Source organism: Drechmeria coniospora, chromosome 03 (genome assembly GCF_001625195.1).
Source record: "Drechmeria coniospora strain ARSEF 6962 chromosome 03, whole genome shotgun sequence".
NCBI lineage: Eukaryota > Fungi > Ascomycota > Sordariomycetes > Hypocreales > Ophiocordycipitaceae > Drechmeria > Drechmeria coniospora.
Genome location: NC_054391.1, coordinates 3026954 through 3047337, shown reverse-complemented (window position 1 = coordinate 3047337; position 20384 = coordinate 3026954). Strand labels below are relative to the sequence as shown.

At 54.5% G+C, this 20384-nt stretch overlaps 5 protein-coding genes across 5 annotated transcripts; 3 read left to right on the top strand and 2 right to left on the bottom strand.

Moving 5' to 3' along the window:
• Positions 1 to 6921: 6921 nt before the first annotated feature.
• On the top strand, positions 6922 to 10436 carry DCS_06657 (uncharacterized protein; the record flags this gene model as incomplete). The annotated part of the gene is made up of 6 exons (XM_040803945.1): positions 6922 to 7302; positions 7368 to 7577; positions 7636 to 8032; positions 8087 to 9389; positions 10103 to 10289; positions 10347 to 10436. The coding sequence occupies 6 exons, from the start codon at positions 6922 to 6924 to the stop codon at positions 10434 to 10436; spliced, it is 2568 nt and encodes an 855-aa protein (XP_040654049.1).
• Positions 10437 to 11672: 1236 nt separating this feature from the next.
• Positions 11673 to 12553, top strand: DCS_06656 (uncharacterized protein; the record flags this gene model as incomplete). The annotated part of the gene is made up of 3 exons (XM_040803944.1): positions 11673 to 11791; positions 11865 to 12188; positions 12247 to 12553. 3 exons carry the CDS (start codon positions 11673 to 11675, stop codon positions 12551 to 12553), a joined length of 750 nt encoding a protein of 249 aa, XP_040654048.1.
• A 473-nt stretch (positions 12554 to 13026) lies between these two features.
• On the bottom strand, positions 13027 to 16018 carry DCS_06655 (putative galactinol--sucrose galactosyltransferase 6; the record flags this gene model as incomplete). The annotated part of the gene is made up of 4 exons (XM_040803943.1): positions 13027 to 14753; positions 14803 to 15016; positions 15070 to 15268; positions 15369 to 16018. 4 exons carry the CDS (start codon positions 16016 to 16018, stop codon positions 13027 to 13029), a joined length of 2790 nt encoding a protein of 929 aa, XP_040654047.1.
• An 826-nt stretch (positions 16019 to 16844) lies between these two features.
• On the top strand, positions 16845 to 18540 carry DCS_06654 (mitochondrial processing peptidase beta subunit; the record flags this gene model as incomplete). Its single annotated transcript, XM_040803942.1, has 5 exons — positions 16845 to 16991; positions 17054 to 17179; positions 17237 to 17314; positions 17398 to 18083; positions 18153 to 18540. The coding sequence occupies 5 exons, from the start codon at positions 16845 to 16847 to the stop codon at positions 18538 to 18540; spliced, it is 1425 nt and encodes a 474-aa protein (XP_040654046.1).
• Positions 18541 to 18964: 424 nt separating this feature from the next.
• Positions 18965 to 19735, bottom strand: DCS_06653 (uncharacterized protein; the record flags this gene model as incomplete). The annotated part of the gene is made up of 1 exon (XM_040803941.1): positions 18965 to 19735. One exon carries the CDS (start codon positions 19733 to 19735, stop codon positions 18965 to 18967), a length of 771 nt encoding a protein of 256 aa, XP_040654045.1.
• Positions 19736 to 20384: the final 649 nt, after the last annotated feature.

The following is a 20384-nucleotide window of genomic DNA, read 5'->3' as shown; positions in this document are numbered from 1 at the left end:
ACTTGGCAGCGCACGGGGACTCTGCACCCAAGTACGAAGCGATTGCAAGCACGCACGCGAACAGTACACGTACAGTACGGAGTGCAGTGCAGTGCGGCACAAGCACTCCGTACTCTGACCGTATTGGTACCCGTGTTTCCCATGGCGAATTTGCACCACACTCCTAGCAACCACATGGCGCGCACGCCCCTCCCCTTGCTCTGCAACCCATCAATAAGTGTGCCCACCAACTATAGCAGACAGTGAGGCGGGCCATCCCCTGACCACGAGCCAGCGCCGCAGCGGTGTGCCTCATCGCGATTCGCGGGGCACGGACGAGAGCAAGTACATGTAGACGAACTCGGAATGAAAAGAAAGGGCGCTCTCCCGTTGATGCAACCGCAGAGGGTGCATTTCGGCACTATACTTACCGCCCGTATGTCATGACCCAAGAGGAACGCCTACATGCACAACACTGTGCATGTACGGGTGCTTGCACCTTTTTTTTGTTGGCGTGGGTGCATCCATGTACTTGTAGTTGTACTCTGTACTTTGGTGTGAAGCACTAGGTACGTACCTACATAGTACCTGAGATGGCGGCTACTGGGAAGCTACCAGGTACTAGGTTGTTCCCTGGCCCATAGAGGTTCAAACGAAGTGGGACGAAATTGCATACGGCCGGAGACGGACTTGCGCTAGCGGAGTGAAACAAAACCAGCGGCAAGGTGAAAGGCTTGGAGTAGCTTGGAAAGGGACTCTTGAGCGATGTGCAAGTGCAACTAGGTGCAGTATGTGTAAGTAGTGCACAGCTAAGTTGCGACCCAGAAAACGACTCCGTCCGTAATGCTCAGGGCAATTACGTGAGCCTACAGTACCTAGTAGTTTGCATGTGTTTGTGAATGCATGCACAGTACTGCATACTGTGGTAAAATGCATGTACTGTACGGAGTACTGTACTGTGCTACCTACCTGTCCAAGTATATGTGACTACCACAACTTAGTCGCAGTGATGCGGTGTGGGTGTACACCCGTTCCGTAATTAAAGGTACTCGTGGAGTCCTTACTTGCATGAAGATATGCTCGCACTTGGGTGCAAACCCAGTATCAAGTTGTTCAAGTATCCTTCCTCACTGTACTCCGTACAAGTACGACGACGGAGAAAGCACCTGCGAAGGAAGCACTTTAGTACCTAGTTGGCAGCGTAGCCAAGTACAACCACAGCATCCCAAAGTGCATGTGTCATGTACTTGTCTGGGTACTAGGTAGGTACATTGTAATAGAAGCAGTTGTACAGCGCGGGACTGTATTCGTATGCACCCTTACATGTACTCCGTACATGTCCTGATTATGTACTGCAGTCCTTTTCTTTGCCATGAGTGTACTTCCATGCAGTACAGCGTACAAGTACACCTGCTTACATGTACTCCGTACTGGGACGAAAGTGAGAGCTACGAACTGTAGAATTAATATTACGGAGTAAGGAGTCCTTGCACATGTACAGTAGTTGTACTGTAAGTAAGTACTGTACTTAAGTACAGGTTGTAATCTCCATTTCTCATGTCCCGCTGGGCCCTGGACCCAGCCCCCTGAGGCGGCTCCAGCAGAAAACGCAGGGACCCCCTAGCGTACAGTCCTGGTCGCGACCTGCAGAAGTGGTCCTCGAATTTCAACCTCCCGTTGCGGTGCGCATACACCAAAGTACTTGTACATGTACATGTACATGTGCATAGTACATAGTACAGTACAGTAAGTATCAACAGACACGGAGCAAATGTACCAACGAGTTCTCGCAGGTGCGAGATTGATTGCCTTTGAAAATTTCTCCAACAGCTCGAGCCTCCGTATCTATCCGTGTTGCAAGTTTACCAAATGATACCTAGTATGCAAATAGTGTACTAGCGTGAGCTGTGCATGTGATCCGTTCTTGTAGGTGCACTTGCAGGTGTACCGTACTGCACTGTAATTCCTTCATGGACATGCTGTGGGGCCTTGATATAAGTATAGCTACAGTAAGTACAGTAAGTACAGTACACCTGCAAGTACTGTACTTGCGCAGATAAGCGTGCGAGGGTCGGGTATTGATGTGTACAGTACTCCGTAGACTTAGTACTTATAATACTGCACAACTATTGTAAGTACTGTAAGTAAGAAGGTGCTGCACTTACTTTCTTACTTAGGTGTACGGTATATAAGTAAGTACATGCAAGTATTATTACTGCGTATGAGGTACTTGTGGCTGTCCTGCGCAGTGCAGGTTCGGAGCACGGAGCCCCAAGCTAGCCCTCTCATGCATGTACTTGCTACGTATTTGCAGTACTCACAAGTACAGTATACAGTACAGGTTCTTACGGTACTCCGTCCTCACGCAAACGGAAAACTTGTCCTTGCTTGTCCTCGACGGAGTATTGCTCCATACCAAGGGGTACCCAGATACGAGAATGACTGCCACCAGTGGATCGCCTGTCTGATTGGATGTGCCCGCCCAATACGGAAAGGCAAAGGAAAACTCACATTCGACTTTGCGTGCAGGCTCATCACTAGTTCACTTCCGTACTGGGGTTACGTACCAAGAAGTTTCGGAGCACATGCATAGTCAATGACAAGAACTTACTCCGTACTGTACAACTAACTGCACTTGCTTGCAAGTGAGTACTTGTGTACTCCGTACAGCACAAGTATTGCAACAAAGCACAGCACTAACAGTATCGTAAGCGTGCTGTATAGTACTTACATACAAGTAGTGCTGCACGTGTTTCTCCCCCTCTCATGAACCCCATTGATACATGCAAATACTTACGAGTACTTACACCTACATGGACTCGTGCGCGAGAGACACATGCAAATCAAAGGTGGATCAGAAGCTTGGTTGTCTGCCCACACAAGTGTGCATGTCTATGCAAGCGGCGCCTGTGCTGCATCATGACCGCACGAATAAAGGGGCGACCACCCCCCCTTTTGACGTCTCCCGGTGCGTCACGCGCGTTGCTGCTGCAGCAAGAACGTCGTCATAGTCATCGGTCGGCGCGCTGCGATGTGCAAACGAGTACATGTACATGTAACTAGGATGGAGCCGTGCTTGTACTGTACAGTACAAAGGAATTGTGCGTGCACGCTGCCCTTGGCCAACTCCACCCACTCGACCTTGTGATGGGGGCCAGACAAAATCACTTGCAAGTGTAAATGTAGGCAAGTTAGTAGATATGTGCACTTCATTCTACTAATTGTACACGTACTTCGTGCAAGCAAGCGAGTTCTACTAATACTCATAGCAAAAGAGGACAGGATTCAAGGGCGACTTCAAGTGCCAAGTGCTCCGTTCAAGTGCTATTACCTGCAGGCGGATGCAATGATCAGTAATTAGTACGTACATGTGCGCGCAGTATTTACGGAGCAGTACAGCACGGAGTGCAGTCCTACTGTGTGCACAGAGTACGTACTTGCAAGTACTTGAAGTATCCGGCGCGAACTCGTACGCTAGCAGTGGAGACCAAGAATACAAACTGTTGATGCCAAGTCCGAGTATGAATACTTGCTCCAACTTGATCATGCTATTCAGTGAAGGCAGCTTCATACCGTCACCGAGTAGTATGCGTTTTGTGCGAGCATTCGTGCAAGTACGGCACCTACGGAGCATTAGCTGCAATAGTTGGACTGTACATGGCACTGTACTGCGCACGTTACCCATGGCGTCCAAGCCGCTTGTACATGTCCTCGTACTTGTACATGCAAATGCAAGTGCTTGTACTGTACGTAAAAGTACTCCGTACAGGCACAGTACTTGGTTGTATGAAGTCGTGCCACCTCCTGCAAGCTTGCTTCGACAGTACTGTACGTACGAGTACAAGCTTCGGTCCGTTCGCCGCCCATTGCGACATGCCAATGTTCCCTTGAATTGGCCCTTGCCCCCTTTTACCCTTTCATTTCCAGCTGCCTACCGAGGCTTCAGGCGACAGCGGTGCGATGGCTCGTACCGTACATGTACGCATGCCGGCACGGAATGCCTTAGATGAATGGCCACATTACCTGTGCCTGCTCGAAATTCCGAGGCACCTGACGACGAGATCATTGGCCGACCGCTGCACCACCGCTCCTATCTGCCGGTACTCGTTATCGTGGCAGCAGCGGCGGCGGTGGTGCTTGGGTCAATGTATTGTCCGTTGGTTCGCAATGAATCAATCCGCAGCGCCACCACGCCCGCGCAGGCGATAATCACACCCTCCGCAGGGCTCGAGACGGATATTGCCTGACAACCCACCCCCGGCCGTCAGCCAACGACGGCAGCCAAGCCCCCTTGATTCGATCATGATAATTCTTCCTGCTACCGCCGCCCGTCCATGGACCATGTGACTCTCGCCGTGTAGCCGTCGAGAACGTCCGGGTGGCTGATGGAAGCTCGATCGACCGGACATGCGTAGAACCTGCGCTGGCATCACTTACTTGCACCCCTACGGTGACACTTGCGGTCCATGTATGAGGTGCCCAATGCGTTCTTCGCCTCCTGCCCACGATTCCGGCAAGCATTCGAAACACTCCTCGCGCCGATCAATCGTGGCAAGCGCTAGCTCATTCTCGGCCACAAATAGACCGGCCGATCAGCGCGAGGCATGTCCGCCGACTCGGCGAATTGCATCCATCCGCGACTACCACTCCTACCGGGACGTGGTCCTGGTGATGCTTGCCGCGCAACAAATGCAGCTGCCAGTATTGCGGGGTGCGACATGAGTGCAGCATTACGGCACGAGGACCCTTCCTACGTCCGCTCCGACCACTCTGCATCGTTGGAACAGACCCAAGGTCCTTCATTTTCGGTCCTGGAGGCATCGTGGCTCCATGTGACGTGCCGGACGCATCTCGATGACCGCCTTGGTGTACTTCCAAAGCCACACTTGTACTCCGTGCTTATATGGAGTTGCACACGTACAGTACAGTACAACTCCATATAAGTACGGAGTACTGTGCATGTGCTTGTACTGGACTGTAGCGTTGCACACGAGCTTTGAAACCTAGGCAGGCCACTTTGCCAAGCAGCGGCTGGCCGGCTTGTGGATCTGCATCCTCCATCAATCAAATCGTCAGCGCCCACTCCGCGCTTGAAGAGGCAAGACGGCCACCTGCCCAACGTCATGCTGTAGCTGCTATCGTACCCCTGTTCATCTTGACGACCGTTACTGCGGCTGGTCCTTGACCTTGGGAATCTTGATCGTCCTCGCGACGTGACAATCTTGACAACCGATGTCGATTCGCCAGACGACATGCCCATTGTGTTCAAAGGTGCCGATACCTTGCTGCTCATGTGACACTTGGCATTGTGGACTTGGGAATCTTCTGCAGGGCAACCCTCGGCCGGTCGACTCTGCGACGATGAAATCTTTCGTGTCGAGCACTGTCAAGTGGTTTTGACGACATCATGCGGAGTCGCCCGTGACCGTTTGCGTACCGTCGCATCCGTTTAGAATCCCATCGATGCGTTCTGAGCGAGGCCGTGGTTAAAATGGTCGACATTTTCCATCTTGGGGGAGGGCCTTGGACTGCTACAACCAAGCCCGATCCGTGGGCACAATCATCAATATCGTTGGCTGGTCCAAAGCGTCGGGCACGTGAAGTTGCAACTGTTCAAGCGAAAGAAATTGTCGCCATCGACCATCGTCCTCGTCGGTTCTTCCATGTTGGATTGCTCGCTTGCAACTACATTCGTCTGTAGAAAAGTCATAGAAAAGAAAGGCGGTACGGTGCCTTTGAACCTTGAAAGTTGACAAAGGGAAGGACCAACTGATATTCTTTCCGGTCCTGCCTTTTCCTGCCTCATCCCACCCTATTTTGTCCCGCCCGTGCGAATGGGAAGGAATGCAAACGTGGAGCTCGGGTTTTGTCTTTCGCCGTCGCAACGACGACGACGATTTGATATCATGAAATCACTCTACAGCCTCGGATGAGGCCATCTCTTTCCATCCATCGAGCGTAGCTAACCACATATCTCATCGGCACATACTCTTGACGAATCACCGCCCATCTTCGTTTCCCATCTTCTGGCTAGCAAAACAGCAGAAACTCGGCATTATTGCCATGCACCAGCCGTCGCTCTCGGCCTCAACGGCCACCAGCCTATGCCACTGCCTTGACTGGCCTTATCCTTTCGCTTCGACCCGCTTCACAAGTCTGGCTCCCCTTTGCTCTAGGCTCTCATTTTTTACATCGACTTTCCTCTCGCTGCTGGCTTGGCTTCTCTAGGTTCTTTCATGCAGGAGATCCAAGAAGAGAAGTGGCTCGCACATCTCCCGCGGTGCAGCGCTTTCAACGAGCAGTCCTATGGCAGTCGTCGTTACCTTTCATCCTACGTCACAAGTGCGTTGCAATATAGCAGCCAATCCTGCCACCCTACCGCTCCCCTGCTGTAACCTCCCTCCTCGGCAGAGCCACGCGCGGGAGAGGCCAAATACAGAGCAGCTTCGGAGCCTCTGCACGAATAGTTCAACTTTGCCCTTTTTCGGCTCGTGCTCGTGCGTCGATGAAGTTCCCCCGCTACCTTGCATGCCTAGCAGTTTACTTTGATCCAAGTTGGCTCACATTGAACTCATTTTGGCAGCGCGTGACCACAAGGTTGGTGCGATTTCCTCTCTACAGTACCAATATATAAATTGACGGAGTGCCCTGTTCTTCCTTCCTCGATTGGCGGCTGCCACGGCCGAGAATAGGCCGTAAACGAGTCGCTTCGCTCCCCCCGGCCAGTAACTGCCCATGCCGGTGCTGATGGCCACATCTGGTTATTCAGAGGCATTCGCTGGCACTCTGCTCTTTTGTCGATAGTTCCGTTCCTTTCCTTGTTTCATATTCCATCTTCTTCTCCACACCAAGGCCCAACTTTCCGCACCAGGCAGCATCACATACATGCGTAGAATCGCATCAAAGATCGAGAGAGAATACAACCAAAGCGACCGGTTCACCATGACGAAACGAAAAGGCAAGCGAGGCGGCAAGATCAAACAGTTCAAGACGCCTCCAGTTGATTCTGGCCCGTCGACGAGTTCGTGCCGCAACACCACCGTTGGCCAGCGAAACCTCCCCCCCGAGAGGGGGAGCGGAGGCACGACGACGCCGGCTTCGAACCAGTCTTTGCAAAAGTACGACATTGTGTTGTCCCAAAAGCACCTTGCGGAAAGAGGCTTTCACCCCGCCGTCACGGACGAAACTCGGGAGCAGCTTCTCGGAAGCTACATGCAGACAGTGGCCAGATACACCAAGAAACGGCCCTCTCGGAGCTTCTACCTCGACGGAGGAGCGGGCTTTCGCGGTGTGGTCGTCTCTCAATCCCGCAACCTGACCAGGGTAAGTAGGCTTTGGCCGCTCTCTCGTGACCGGCAGACGGTCGACGCTGACTCGGCGCCGCCCAGGCGTTTCTCACCTTCCGGGACTGTTTCGCCAAGGAGCGCGTCGATGCGAACCTAGACAAGGTGCCTACTAAGAACAAGCTCTCTCGGCTTATCAATTTCGGTGATGTGGGAGGATTCATCTCCGAGCACATCTTCGCCACCGGATTAGGCACTGTCCATCGGGCCGCGATGGCGTCGACGGAGACCTGGGACGCCATATTCACCAGCGCAGTATGTTCGCCTCCCCCGTCCGCCCCTGGCCCTGGTGCTGACGAGAAGCGCATTGGAGAAAATTTGGGATTTCTTTGCCGGCGAGCTGCTTGAGAACGGACCTGCTCGAGTCTTCATAGCTCTGGCACCCGAGTACACGATTGGAGAGTTCCGCTACGCCGAGACGTACGATCCGTACGGGCAAGACGCCGACAGCCCCTTGGCGAGCTGGTTTTCCGAAGCAATCACGACCGAAAAGGACATTTACTTTTCCATTCAGGTCTTGCATCGCCGTCTCAGCAAGAAACGTCGCCACAAGCCCAAGCTCGGCCCGCTGACTGAGAGCCTCGTCGCACTCACGCGGTGGCTAACGGACGTGAAGCACCTGCAAGCTTCCAGCCAGTTCATCTCCGGCCCCATGGCCCAGGTTTTTGACCCTCCTGCGAATTTTGCCGTCAAGCGACTGAGGCTCCTGCGTACGTTCCTGCCAGCCTTGTCCCCGGCAGACCTCTCAGCTGACATCGACGTAGTGAAGGGCATCTTCGAGCGCCGAAAGTCGCTCAAGGTGTTGTATTTTCAAAAGACACCCTACCTAGACCGCCGGATGCTTGCCATCATCCTAAGAGCATGCACAAACGTTCAGATGTTGGCTGTGTACAACTGCCCCCTGATCCACTTTGGAGACGTCATTTGCCTCCTAGATCTCATTGCCGAGGTCAACGCGAGCAGAAGAGCGGCCGGCTTTCCGACCATCACCGCGTTTGACTTCTTCCCCCGATACCATGGCGGCATGCCCTTTCACGACGAACGGGCGCAGACATACGGCCTGACTTGGGGTCCTCAATGTCTGGAGACTGTCCAGCGGGGATTCTTCTGCATCGTTTTCAAGGCCTTCATGAAAGCCAAGGCCATGAACTTGGATCTGCTCTATACCAAAGGAAACGCCTTTTGCAATTTTCTGTACAGAATTCCAAACTACTCCCTGGCCATTCCTACTTTCCTAGATGCTCTTCACCGTCTTCTGGACCTTTCTAAACACCGTCGCCCGTCCACACAAGATCGCAAACGGCTTTTATATGATCTTCTCAAGCCGGTACGCGTTGGGCTCGAGGAGCGCATGGATCACGACTGGCCGCACTGGTACACGATGATCATGGGCGATTGCCTCTTGTTCTGTTCCTCATGCGGCTACGAAACGGTTCAGGAGTTTTTCACAGCACACGCGCGAGATATGCTGCCGCACAGACGGGTGTGCGCCGGCTGCTTGTTGCAGTACAAGCTGGACGACGAGGACGACCACCTGAAGGGCGAGAAAAAGTCCATCTTGACGGAGCTCTTTCCTGGGTGGAACGATCGTGCATTCAACCCGGATGCGCCCCTCGCGCCGGCCGCCCGGGGGCTCATGAACCTCATATCGACATGCGCCACGCCTGGTCCACTGCCCGGCCCCATCATCGACGGCGACGGCAACCTCTACCAGCCTCGGTATGAGCTGCCGTTCGTCCGAAACAACAAGATGAATATGGACAGTTTGCAAAACCTTCCGTCGCTGGACGATCTCGTCACGAACCCCAGGTTTGACAAGCTGTGGTTGGTTGTCGGCCACAGGGGCAACTGCTTGGACATGTACTCTCGACTCGTCCGGCGTCTCCGGGACGAGAATGCCCAGGTTCCACACTATGGTGTGATGAAACCCATCGCGGAGGCTAGGAGTGACGGAGCCATGCCTGATCACGTCGAGGAGCGTCAGCCTCGACCTGTCCCGGGTCAGTATCGACTGAGTCGAAGTTTTGCCGACATCATCGCGCTCGAGACCAAGGCATTCAACTTGGGGTATGTATAAAGCGGGAGATTTGGGACCTTTCAGGCCCATCCAAGTTCCGGGAGCGTGTCGCGATGGCCCACGTTGCGCTGTATCGATGGGAGAGATTGCAAGAAGCAACCCGGTACTGGAGGGCGGGTGGCTTGGAGAGCGGGGTGTGACGCGTGCGAGCTGCGATGTTGGGCAGTGAGAGACTGGCGCCGCATGATGGGCAGATGATTATGACGGGGCACCAAACAAAGAATGAACGGGGGGGTCACGGCTACTGCGTCTTCTACAGTTTGGCTCATTCGTCCGTCGAAGAAAATGACGGACTGACATGATGAGACGAGACTGATATTTGGATGGGAATCAGACTGAACTGGCAGGATCGTGACAAAAACTTGCTAGAGGTTGACATGTCAACGGAGATCGGAGCTGCGTGTCGGTAGAGACATCTTCATCGAATGAGCCTGAGAAATGCCGAGTTGACATGCCCTATGACGATGCCAACCATCATTTCGCTGTGTTGTCGAGTGTAATGCTTGATAGCTTGTGGTTTCGCGGTCGTGGTGGTACATGGGTTGCACGTGACCGGTCCGGCTGGCTGAGCGACAGGCTGGATTTCTGCAGGGTTTCGTTTCCGTGCAGCTCGAGCCCTGCCCGTCACGCCTGCATCGCAACCATCTGCAATGGCTTCCTTCCTACGCAATCTCTATCTCCCAGCGAGGGCAATATGCTCCAGAGCACTGATGGGGGCACAGGCAGGCTCGGGCCCAAGTCCCTCCATGACCGTGTTGCGTCCCTTCTTTGGAGGCCACTTGAACAGCGGGCTGGCTCCGCCGCTGGGGATTCTCGCTGGCGGATTGGTGCAGCAAACGAGGGGGATGAAGGTTCACAGCGCGGTGAAGAAGAGATGCGAGCACTGCAAGGTAAGCAGCTCCTCGTTCTTGGGAGAAAGGCAAGATGTGGAAGCTGACGTGGTCCAGGTCGTCCGACGGAAAGCCGGCAAGCGACACAACGGTTACCTGTACATCATATGCAAAGCGAACCCGAGACACAAGCAGCGACAGAGCTGAGACGACATTTACTTGCAAAATTTAATAAATTATCATAACAACGATTTGCATCTAGCACACCAACCCACACGCCAAACCCATGGTGACGGGCGAATGACAAATGTGGAGAGGAGGATTATTCATGACGAGATGCCACTCCTTCACCGCCGAATTCAGGAAAGGCAGTCTCTGGAAGGCGTGAGCGAAAGGGCAAGGTGGCAGGGCGACGGAGCGGGGGGGAAGACGGAAGAAGAAGTCCGTTGTTGTACCATTACGTCTGCACCATCTTACATACCCCCGATATACCTCTCCATACTCTCCCACTCCGTCTTGCCTGTCGACAGAAGGTATCGCACGTGCGCCTTTTCTCGCCGACAGTCAGGTATATAGCCATACAAATGCCACGCGAGGATGCGAGGCGGCGAGGGCAGAGGGGACGCTTACGGCATCTTTTACATTGCGATGGCGCTCAAACTCATCGCGGACATGTCTGCGTGTCTCGGCTTTTGTTCTCGCATCTGCAATGTGCTTCGTGCCGCGCATGATGGTGCGGTAAAAGGAGATGACCCTGGTCCGCTGGAGGAACTGAGATGGTGTTCAGGTCAGTACTTGTACTTCAATACGATATGCCTGGAGGGCAGGGTAGAGGGGCCTTGGGGGAGTCGATGTGCGGATAGTAAGTACATTCTCGAGGCTCAGGGCGCCTCGTAGTCGGCCATGAGTGGCGTGACGTAGACTGTGCAGCTGGCGTGCTGCTCCGTAGGTCATTGTAACGAGACGACGGCCACCGACGACGTCATTGGGACGGGAGCATGGACATGGAAAGAGGCTCTCGTCTGATTGAGGATCAAGGAGGAACAGGTGGTGTGAGTCGCGATGGGAAAATAGAGCTTCGCATATGTTTGTACTTGCAGTTTGGGCTCGGAAGTGCTATTCTCTTCGTTCGTAAAAGCAGGGAATACCGTGCGAATGAAGCGCAGCATCGAATTCCCTACTGTGCTTAAGAAGCGGCGAAACTTCGGTCAATACACAGTACAAACACAGTACACCAAATCTACTACGTACAGTACCTACTTGCATTGGACGCCGACAGGTGCGAGCAACAACGTCCGTCGTCAACAACACAAAAACAAGCAACCGTCTCTAGCTTTTACACTTTCTTGGGCACCCGAACGAAAACCTATTGCCTTGTGCAAAGATTTATTTCATGAGTAATTTTCCAGAAACAGTGGCGACGGCTCGGAAATTGACGACAAGATGACGGCCAGCAGCAACCAAACCGGACGTGTACGGGGAAGGAGGAAGCCGAGGAATGAGATCGAGGAGGCCAACAAAAAGTCGAATGGCGAGTTTCTCACAGAATACATACAGCCAAGGTACGTGTAGCTCCTTGTTCTCCTCCATTCATTCGCCACCAAATCGACAGGCCTTCCCTAACGGCAAGGGCAGTCAAGGGTGGCCCGAATGGATTCACCCGCGGACTGGGGCCAGGTACACGCTCAGTCTCACCCAGGCGCCCGGTCTCGGTGATGATCAGCTCGAGTCCTGCTTCCGGCTCATAGCAGAAACGAGCGGCGAGGATTACCGAAACTCGTCTCTTGGCTGGCACCCGGCCGCCAAGCGACGGGAGATGCGGTCGCCTGACCTGCGGTACATACTCGTCTCGGACAGCGAGGGTAGAGTCCAAGGGTTTACTTCGATGATGCCGACCTTTGAGAACGGTGAAGCGGTTGTGTATTGCTACGAGATACACATCGCGGCCAATCTCCGAGCGTGAGTGATCCCGACGACACCCCCCGCCCCCATCTCGTCATTCAGGCCGCCAACTTAGGTGGAAACGGCACAGCACTGGCCTCGGGAGCCAGCTCATCAGCTATCTCGGTGCCGCAGCGGAGCGCATCCCGTCGGTGTGCAAGGTCATGCTGACGTGCTTTGCGGGCAACGCCCACGCCCTTGCCTTTTACGCCCGGCTCGGATTCGAGGTCGACGACTTTTCGCCGCGAGAGAGAATACTGCGCGGCGGCAAGGTTTTTGTGCCAGACTATGTGATTCTCAGCCGCAAGACAGTCGGCGCCCACCGCCGTGGTAGTTCGCGCATCGATGGCCTTCTGGAGAATGCCGCCCTGGCCGAAACGTGATGGCCCGCATGGTACACGAGTGGGCCGGCATTGCCAATGTGCCCGCCACATGTACGCAGCTTGTGGCATGGCACGTCGGGGCGGCCTGCGCCATGAGCGACGCAGAGCATCTGTTTACTTCAAGTGCGAGCCATCGATGACGACACGAGAGCTATGTCGGGGGTTGCCGGCACCGTGTCCAACCCAGCCGACTACCTGACCACTATGCCAGAATCTGGCAGTCCTTTGCGCCAGGAAACACGAGGGAAGAGCTTCATTCTTATTCCACCGTCACCCGACCCCTATACAGGTACGTTCTCTTGCGAGAACTGAACTGGTCAGCCTGTTATTGTCTACTTGGACTATAGTAGCATACGATAGACCACAGGCATGCCATCCGATGTTGGCAATCGCCTCCAGAGCCCGTTATGGCCTGGGCGTCCCGCAGAACGGAAACAGGGGCCCCTGGTGATTTCGTGGCGATATCTCGTAGCTTATGCATCAAAGTCAATCTTGACTTCCACCTCGTCCAGCTGGCCACCATGCAGGCCCATCTCCTTCCATGCCGTTTCAATATCGACCTCCAGCACGTACTCTGCGTCCTTGGAAATGCTCACGGTATGTCGGGGTATCGGTCGGTCATGCATCGTCGTCATAATGTCGTCGTCTATCGTCATCGTCGGCAGCGTGGAGACGTAGATGCCTGCAATTTTCATCAGCCCGTGCCCGTCACATCTCAGCTTTCGTTTCATACCGAGCACGCCTAGTGCTCTGAGCCTTGTTTTCACAGACACTCTACCGTTCTTCAGCTGACTTATTCGGCTGCTTGCGATGGCTGCGCAGCCGGTCATCTTGCCGACGAGGCCAAAGTTTCCTGCCCAACCGTTTCCATGTTTGTGACCCTTGAGTGAGACCAAGGGAAAGGCGCAGAGAATTTCGTAGCCTCGAACATCAAGTGTCGTTGTTACAAGCGAGTTTGGCGTCCCTGGTTTCATTGGCTCCGACACCCTGCCCGTCGTATGCGCGCGCACGACGTATTGGGCAAACGATCCCGTCCCCGGAAAATCGGAAAGGGGAATGATCTCGGTCAGTGATCGGGCCGAGATGTTGAAGAGTCCAACTATTCCGGTTCCCGATTGTGCGGGCCCTGTTTCATTTTCAGTCAGTCGCTGCCCGCCGCATCGACTTTCGAGGGTTGCGGGGATATCACCATGATAGCTCCCAACCTTGAGAAGCAGATTGTCATCATATCCTGTATAGGGAGCGATTGATTTGCCCACGACGCTGGGTCTGAATATCACAGTCGCTCCTCTTGGCGTGATCCCCGTCATCTGCCTGATCAACTCCATGTTGTGTTCCCCAGGAACGTCCGTGATGTAGATGGGACCACCGCTGACACACCTCGCTGCAGCATGGAACTCCGAGTAACTGTGCACGGTCTGAAACATGTCCCAGTCCGGAAGTACATTTAGGTACTGCATGAAGATGCTGTTGTGTGCGTTCGCCCACACGTGCCAGGGGTGTGAAGCCGGGATTTCGGGGAAAAAGTCGTCGGAGTTGCGGACCAGCAGCGGAGGCCGATTCTGGAGCATCTGGGAACGAAACATGGCCTGCGGAAACTGTGACATGCAGGAGATTGCTTTAGCGCCAAAGTATCTGAATGAGGTGGTTGTCCATACGTCCAGGTACGTGTTGATGAGTTCGCGCCGAGCCTCTGCGCCTGCCCAGGTGTCTATCATAAATTGTGCGTCCGTCTTGACGCCGTCGATCCCGGCGTCGATGAGAAACCGATAGAAATCATCGTAGAACTTCTCGACGTCCTCCTTGGCCACGATAGTCATGCGGCCGCCAAGAGGGAGATTTCGACGTTTCGACTCCTCGCGAACAACTTCAACCGTTTTGTATGCTTGCCCGATCCTTCCCGTAGGAGAGATCCCGCCCCAGTAGCCCAGAAGCGCGTGCCAGACGGCAATATGCTGGAGGCCCGGGTGCTGCTGCCTAAGGCGGGACACCATAGCTTTGAGGCCATCCGGAAACGCTTTTCGTTCAGCTTCAAAGTCGAGCCACGCGTACTGAAATTGCCCGTCCCCTTTGAAGTCGATCGATTGCCAATTGTCGTCTATGATGAGGCTCGTGATGTTGATTCCATGGTCGTATAAGCGTTTTACAGCATCCAGAATCATTCCTTCTGTCAACTTTTGACCCAGCCCATTCCACGTACCTGGTCCATGTCAGCAATGCTGCGATCCAACAGGACACGGAAAGCTGACAGTATCCGAGCCCGTCATGCCAGTTCTCCTCCCACGTCGGTTTGCCAGCTTCGGTGAGGGATCGCGTCTGCTCGTCCCAGCCCTGGGTTGTTCGCTTGGTTCTGGATACGAGAGTGCGGGCGTGATACATGACAGCGGCGACGGCACGTTCCAAGTCAGCCCCTTCTGATACGAGCACAGTTACCGTTTCGTCTGCTGTTCCGTCATTCCTTGCCTATGCTGGTCAGCAGATTGACCCCACAAGTATGAGTACAGAGGGGAAGGTACGTGGACAGATATGCCGCCTTTCTCCGTACTGCGCATGACGTACAATACGTCCTGTAGCCCATTGACGGCGAGAAATACTAGGTTTCTTCCTTGGGGGTTCATGAAGCAACAGAGAACGGCTTCCTTGTCAAGGGAGAAGCAGTCCCTGCCCTGTCTTGGAGCCAGCCATGGACTCCATAGGCGTACGAGAGCAAACCACCTATAGGTACGATGCAGAGGTCAGGATCTGGCGGCGTACAAGCTGATATACGAGAACAGAATGCAAGCGAGCATGTGATTCCAGAGGCAAGCAAGCTCACCTTAGAATCACCCCCCATGGCATCCCAATTTCGATGTCTTTGAAAGTAGATGTGTCCCCTTGTGCGCGGAGAATGGTTGCTTCGAGAGACCACAGCTGAGTTTCAGGCGCTTGGCTCATGTGTGATGTCGCCTTCCATTCGCCATTGAGATCGGCTATCAGAGTTTGAATATCGTCCGACCGGTGATCAGAGGAGGAGGCCACAATGTGACCGTCCCTTAGGCCTTGTTCGTCAGAAATCCATTTCCATGGCTGATCCCGATCGTGGCGAAATCTCAGCGTGAACTGGACGGAAGATGAGAAGGGTATGGAGGACGAAAAATAAAGCCTGCACATCGAACTTGGTAGACATTGAAGTGTTTGCGGCTCCGGTCGAGCCTCGACTTTGTCGAGTCTCGATTCTTTCCATTCGCTTTGGTCAACGGAGAGCCATAGAGAAACCTCCCACGGTTCTTGGACACGATCTCGTGGTATTTCCAGCACCGCAGTGAAAGCGGCATTTTCACTTCCCATCTGCGTTACTTGACCGAGAGGGGGGTAACTTTGGAGCCGGACGCGCCTGCTGTCGCTCATGATACTGGGAGCAGCACTTTGCTTGGAAATGTATATTTCCTCAAACTCCTTCGCGAAGTCATATTTCTCAGTTGGCATGCTGGTCGCAAGCGGTTATAGAACTGCGCTGTGCGAGCACTTGCGGTAATATATGAATCGAAGTCGTCGATAAAGCTTGATCATTCCTCACGATGACGGAGACGAGTGAACGACGCCGATAGGCTAGACAATGGGCGGGGAAGAGCCGCACGCGGTAATATGTCAGCGTAAAGTTGGATTAGGCCTTGAAAACTCTCGATCGTGATGATCACAACTGGCTCTCCAGGGTAATACGGAGCTGGCTGGGAGGAGGGGCAAGTGCATGTAAGTACAGTTACAATTGTCACCAATACACCTACATGTACTCCGTACTTAAGTAATACAGTGCAGATGATGTAATTACTTGTCCTGTACAGTGCATTTCGGGTGGTCTCATGCGTAGAGTAATGTCTGTACTCCTACTCCATAGTTGTACATGCAAGTGCGTGTACATTTAAGTATGCACTATATATGAATTGTAAGTATTGATACTGCGTGCTCCGTAATTACGTGTTGTACTTACGGAGTACCAATACATGCATTACCTCAGGTGTAGGAGTACATGACAATAATTCATCTACTGTACTCCGTACGCCGTACAGTACAGTACCATTGTGGTCTGGTACGTACTTACTTTGGTCGATGGATGGTGCGAGCTAGTAATTGCGAGTTTTCATTGGCTTGAGCAACCAGCAGGGTAAGCCTCGGTACGGATCGGAATGCCAAAAAAGTCGACGCCTGGGACTTCAGGCCACTAACTAATTGCCTCAGGAAAGCTTCTAGCGAGAAAGGTCGACAGATTTCCTCCAAACCACTCAATACATCCTCGACCCTTCAAACCTCCCCCATGGCGTCCCGCAGACTAGCTTTGAATCTCTCGCAGGGCCTGAGAACCCGTGCTGGTCTGTCGGCCGCCAGTGCCCTGCGACGCGGCTTCGCGACTCCCTCTTCCCTTGGCAAAACTCAGACGACGACACTGAAGAATGGGCTGACGGTGAGGGCCAATCGTCACGACGACGACAAGTCCAACAAGGTGCCTTTACTGACCCGCTGCAGGTCGCCACCGAGCACTCACCATGGGCGCAAACGTCGACGGTCGGCATGTGGATTGACGCCGGCTCGCGAGCCGAGACGGACGAGACCAACGGCACCGCCCACTTCCTCGAGCACCTGGCTTTCAAGGTACGGCACTCTCGGGGCGCGTCCAAACGCTGGGTGAGGTACTGACGAAAGCACCAGGGCACCGCGAAGCGATCGCAGCAGCAATTGGAGTTGGAGATTGAGAACATGGGCGGCCACCTCAACGCCTACACCTCGGTTCGTCCCGTCACTCCTGCCAAGGGGCCGTCCGGGCAACCAAGGCTTCCTTGCATGTCCGTGTCCATCTAACAATCATGCAGCGCGAAAACACCGTCTACTTCGCCAAGGCCTTCAACTCCGACGTCCCACAGTGTGTCGACATCCTGTCCGATATTCTTCAGAACTCGAAGCTCGAGGAGTCTGCCATCGAGCGTGAGCGCGATGTCATCCTACGCGAGTCCGAGGAGGTCGAGAAGCAGGTGGAGGAGGTCGTCTTCGACCATCTCCACGCCACTGCCTTCCAGCACCAGCCTCTGGGCCGTACCATCCTCGGTCCTCGCCAGAACATCCGCGACATTACGCGAACGGAGCTCACCAACTACATCAAGACCAACTACACTGCCGACCGCATGGTTCTCGTCGGCGCCGGCGGCATCCCCCACGAGAAGCTCGTCGAACTGGCCGAGAAGCACTTTTCTGGCCTCCCCAGCAAGGGCCCCGAGAACCAGGCCTACCTTCTGTCGAAGCAGAAGGCCGACTTCATCGGCTCCGACGTCCGTGTTCGTGACGACACCATGGGCACCGCCAACGTTGCCCTCGCCGTCGAGGGTGTCAGCTGGAACTCGGAGGATTACTTCACCGCGCTGGTTACCCAGGCGATCGTCGGAAACTACGACAAGGCCATGGGCAACGCTCCTCACCAGGGCAGCAAGCTCAGCGGCTTCGTCCACAAGCACGACCTTGCCAACAGCTTCATGAGCTTCTCCACCAGCTACAGCGACACTGGGTATGTTTTTCTTTCCTGCTTCTCCCACGGCGATCCGCCTTGCGCCGCATGCTGACCATGGCATCCAAGTCTGTGGGGTGTCTACCTCGTCACCGACAACGTCACCCGGCTCGACGACCTCGTCCACTTCACCATTCGCGAGTGGATGCGTCTCTGCACCAACGTCGGCGAGGCCGAGGTCGAGCGCGCCAAGGCTCAACTGAAGGCTTCCATCCTCCTTTCTCTGGATGGCACCACTGCCGTTGCCGAAGACATTGGCCGCCAGCTCATCACCACCGGCCGCCGCATGATGCCTGGCGAGATCGAGCGCAAGATCGACGCCATCGCTGCCAAGGACGTCATGGACTTTGCCAACCGAAAGCTCTGGGACAAGGACATCGCCATCAGCGCTGTTGGTAAGATTGAGGGACTGTTTGATTACCAGAGGTTGAGGAACACCATGAAGCCCAAATTTTAAGCAAGGTAGAGCGTGCCGGCAGGAGGCAAAAGTCAGAGGCAGATATAAACTGTATGAGATACCTTTTTCACAGGTCTAGTGTACCATATAGTAACCCCTATTTGTTCGCCCCGCGTGTCGGCCAGTCCTGGGTTCCTGCTTAGTACACCAACGCCCGAGGCAGCCTTGCCGCCGCTAGCATCGAGACTGCTAGCCATCTTCAGGCAGCATCCGCGCGATGCACTTGCAGAGCAGGACTAGTCGATGGCGCACACATTGCTGAAAAAAGTGTCCCATCAAACTGCCAGACGGTACCTGGACGATGCCGCACCTGTCGGTACTATGGGATATGAACGCCAGCTCAGACAATAAACTCGATCCTCTCCACTCGTACTGAAGCAACGGCGGACGGATGGACTGGAGCTCCTGTCGACGTGTGCCCAGGCTAACCGTCCTCCGCCATTTCCTCATCTACGTCGTCGCCAAACACGTCATCGACGGTGCCTCCTTCAACGCCGTCCCCGCCAACATCTTCTGGGTCTGGTCCTTGGATGCCTTCCATCATGTCTCCTCCCTGCTGTTCATCCTCGTCCGATTCGGACAGTCCTTCGTCCCCCTCCCACATGTCCTTCAGACCCCAGCTCGTGCCGGTGAGCACGAAGCGCTCGCTCGGCAGTCGCACGCCCCACTCGTTGGGAACGATCCTCGGCAACGCCACTTTGTTTCTCTCTCGCGCGAGCTCCTGCGTGTACTCCTTGCTGATGCCGCCGCCTGCGCTGCCACCGCGGAACTGGTAGGACAGTCGTGCGCTGATGGCCAGCTTCACGGCGTTGGCGCCGATAGGTGCCTCGCCCGGTGCCGTCGCCGTTGCGCCCGAAGACGCCGACGGTTTGGAGCCGGCTTGTGTGACGTAGGGATCGCCAGCGAGGTGGAGAGCATCGCTGAGGATCGAGGAGGTGTGACGGTAGGCGAAGTCGAGGAGGAGGAGGGGCACTCGCTGTTCGTAGGCGGTGACGCCTTGCGACGTGAGCAGGAGCTCGATGAGCCGGGCATCACGGGGCCGCGGGTCCGAGGCCGAGAGGGGCTGCGTTGGCGGCTGTGGCGGTTGAGCAGCAGGCGGTTGACTAGCTGCCGTCGTCTGGTTTGGGGGACCAGGCTGTGAACTATTTGCTGGAGTAGCCGTGGCACCGTTTGACTGGGGCTGACTTGATGCCATGCTAGGCCACGCAGCCTGATGCTGGCCCACGGGGGTGATTGCTTGCTGGGGCCCAGCCCAAGCAGGGTCTCGGTCCGGCGTGATGCGAAATCGGGGATATGCTTGTCGAGTCTCGGATCGCCACGTACCAGCTAGATGCAGGCTCTATTGTAGTGTAGCTCGACAAGAAGGAGGCGCGCAGGCTGAAGCTCGAGACTGATGCAATAGATGTGTAGAACTGGCAAGGGGACGAGATGCACGCGAAGCAATGGACTGAATGGACGTTGGTTCGCGACTGCAACTCGTTGCTTGCCCAGTAGGAGGAGGGCGACAGGCTCTACCACGGCGGCAACTCGTTAATCCGGTGCGAAGTCAATGATGTGCGGGTAATCAATGCTATACTTAGGTAGGTAATATTAATACCGGGAATACGAGTAGGTGCATACAGGCGTAACATGCACGTACTAATACGTACTAATGCTGACGGCATATTGGTTTTTAAGCCAATGACGTTGCCAGAATTGCCACTTCACATCTGACACTTTTGAGCAGTTTTTGGAGGGGTCAAGGAGATCGAGAGCGGAGCCCCACCAAATAAATGGATCAATTTTCCAACGTTCATACTTACATACTTATATATTGTTCCAATCCCCCGAGTCACTCGTTGCCG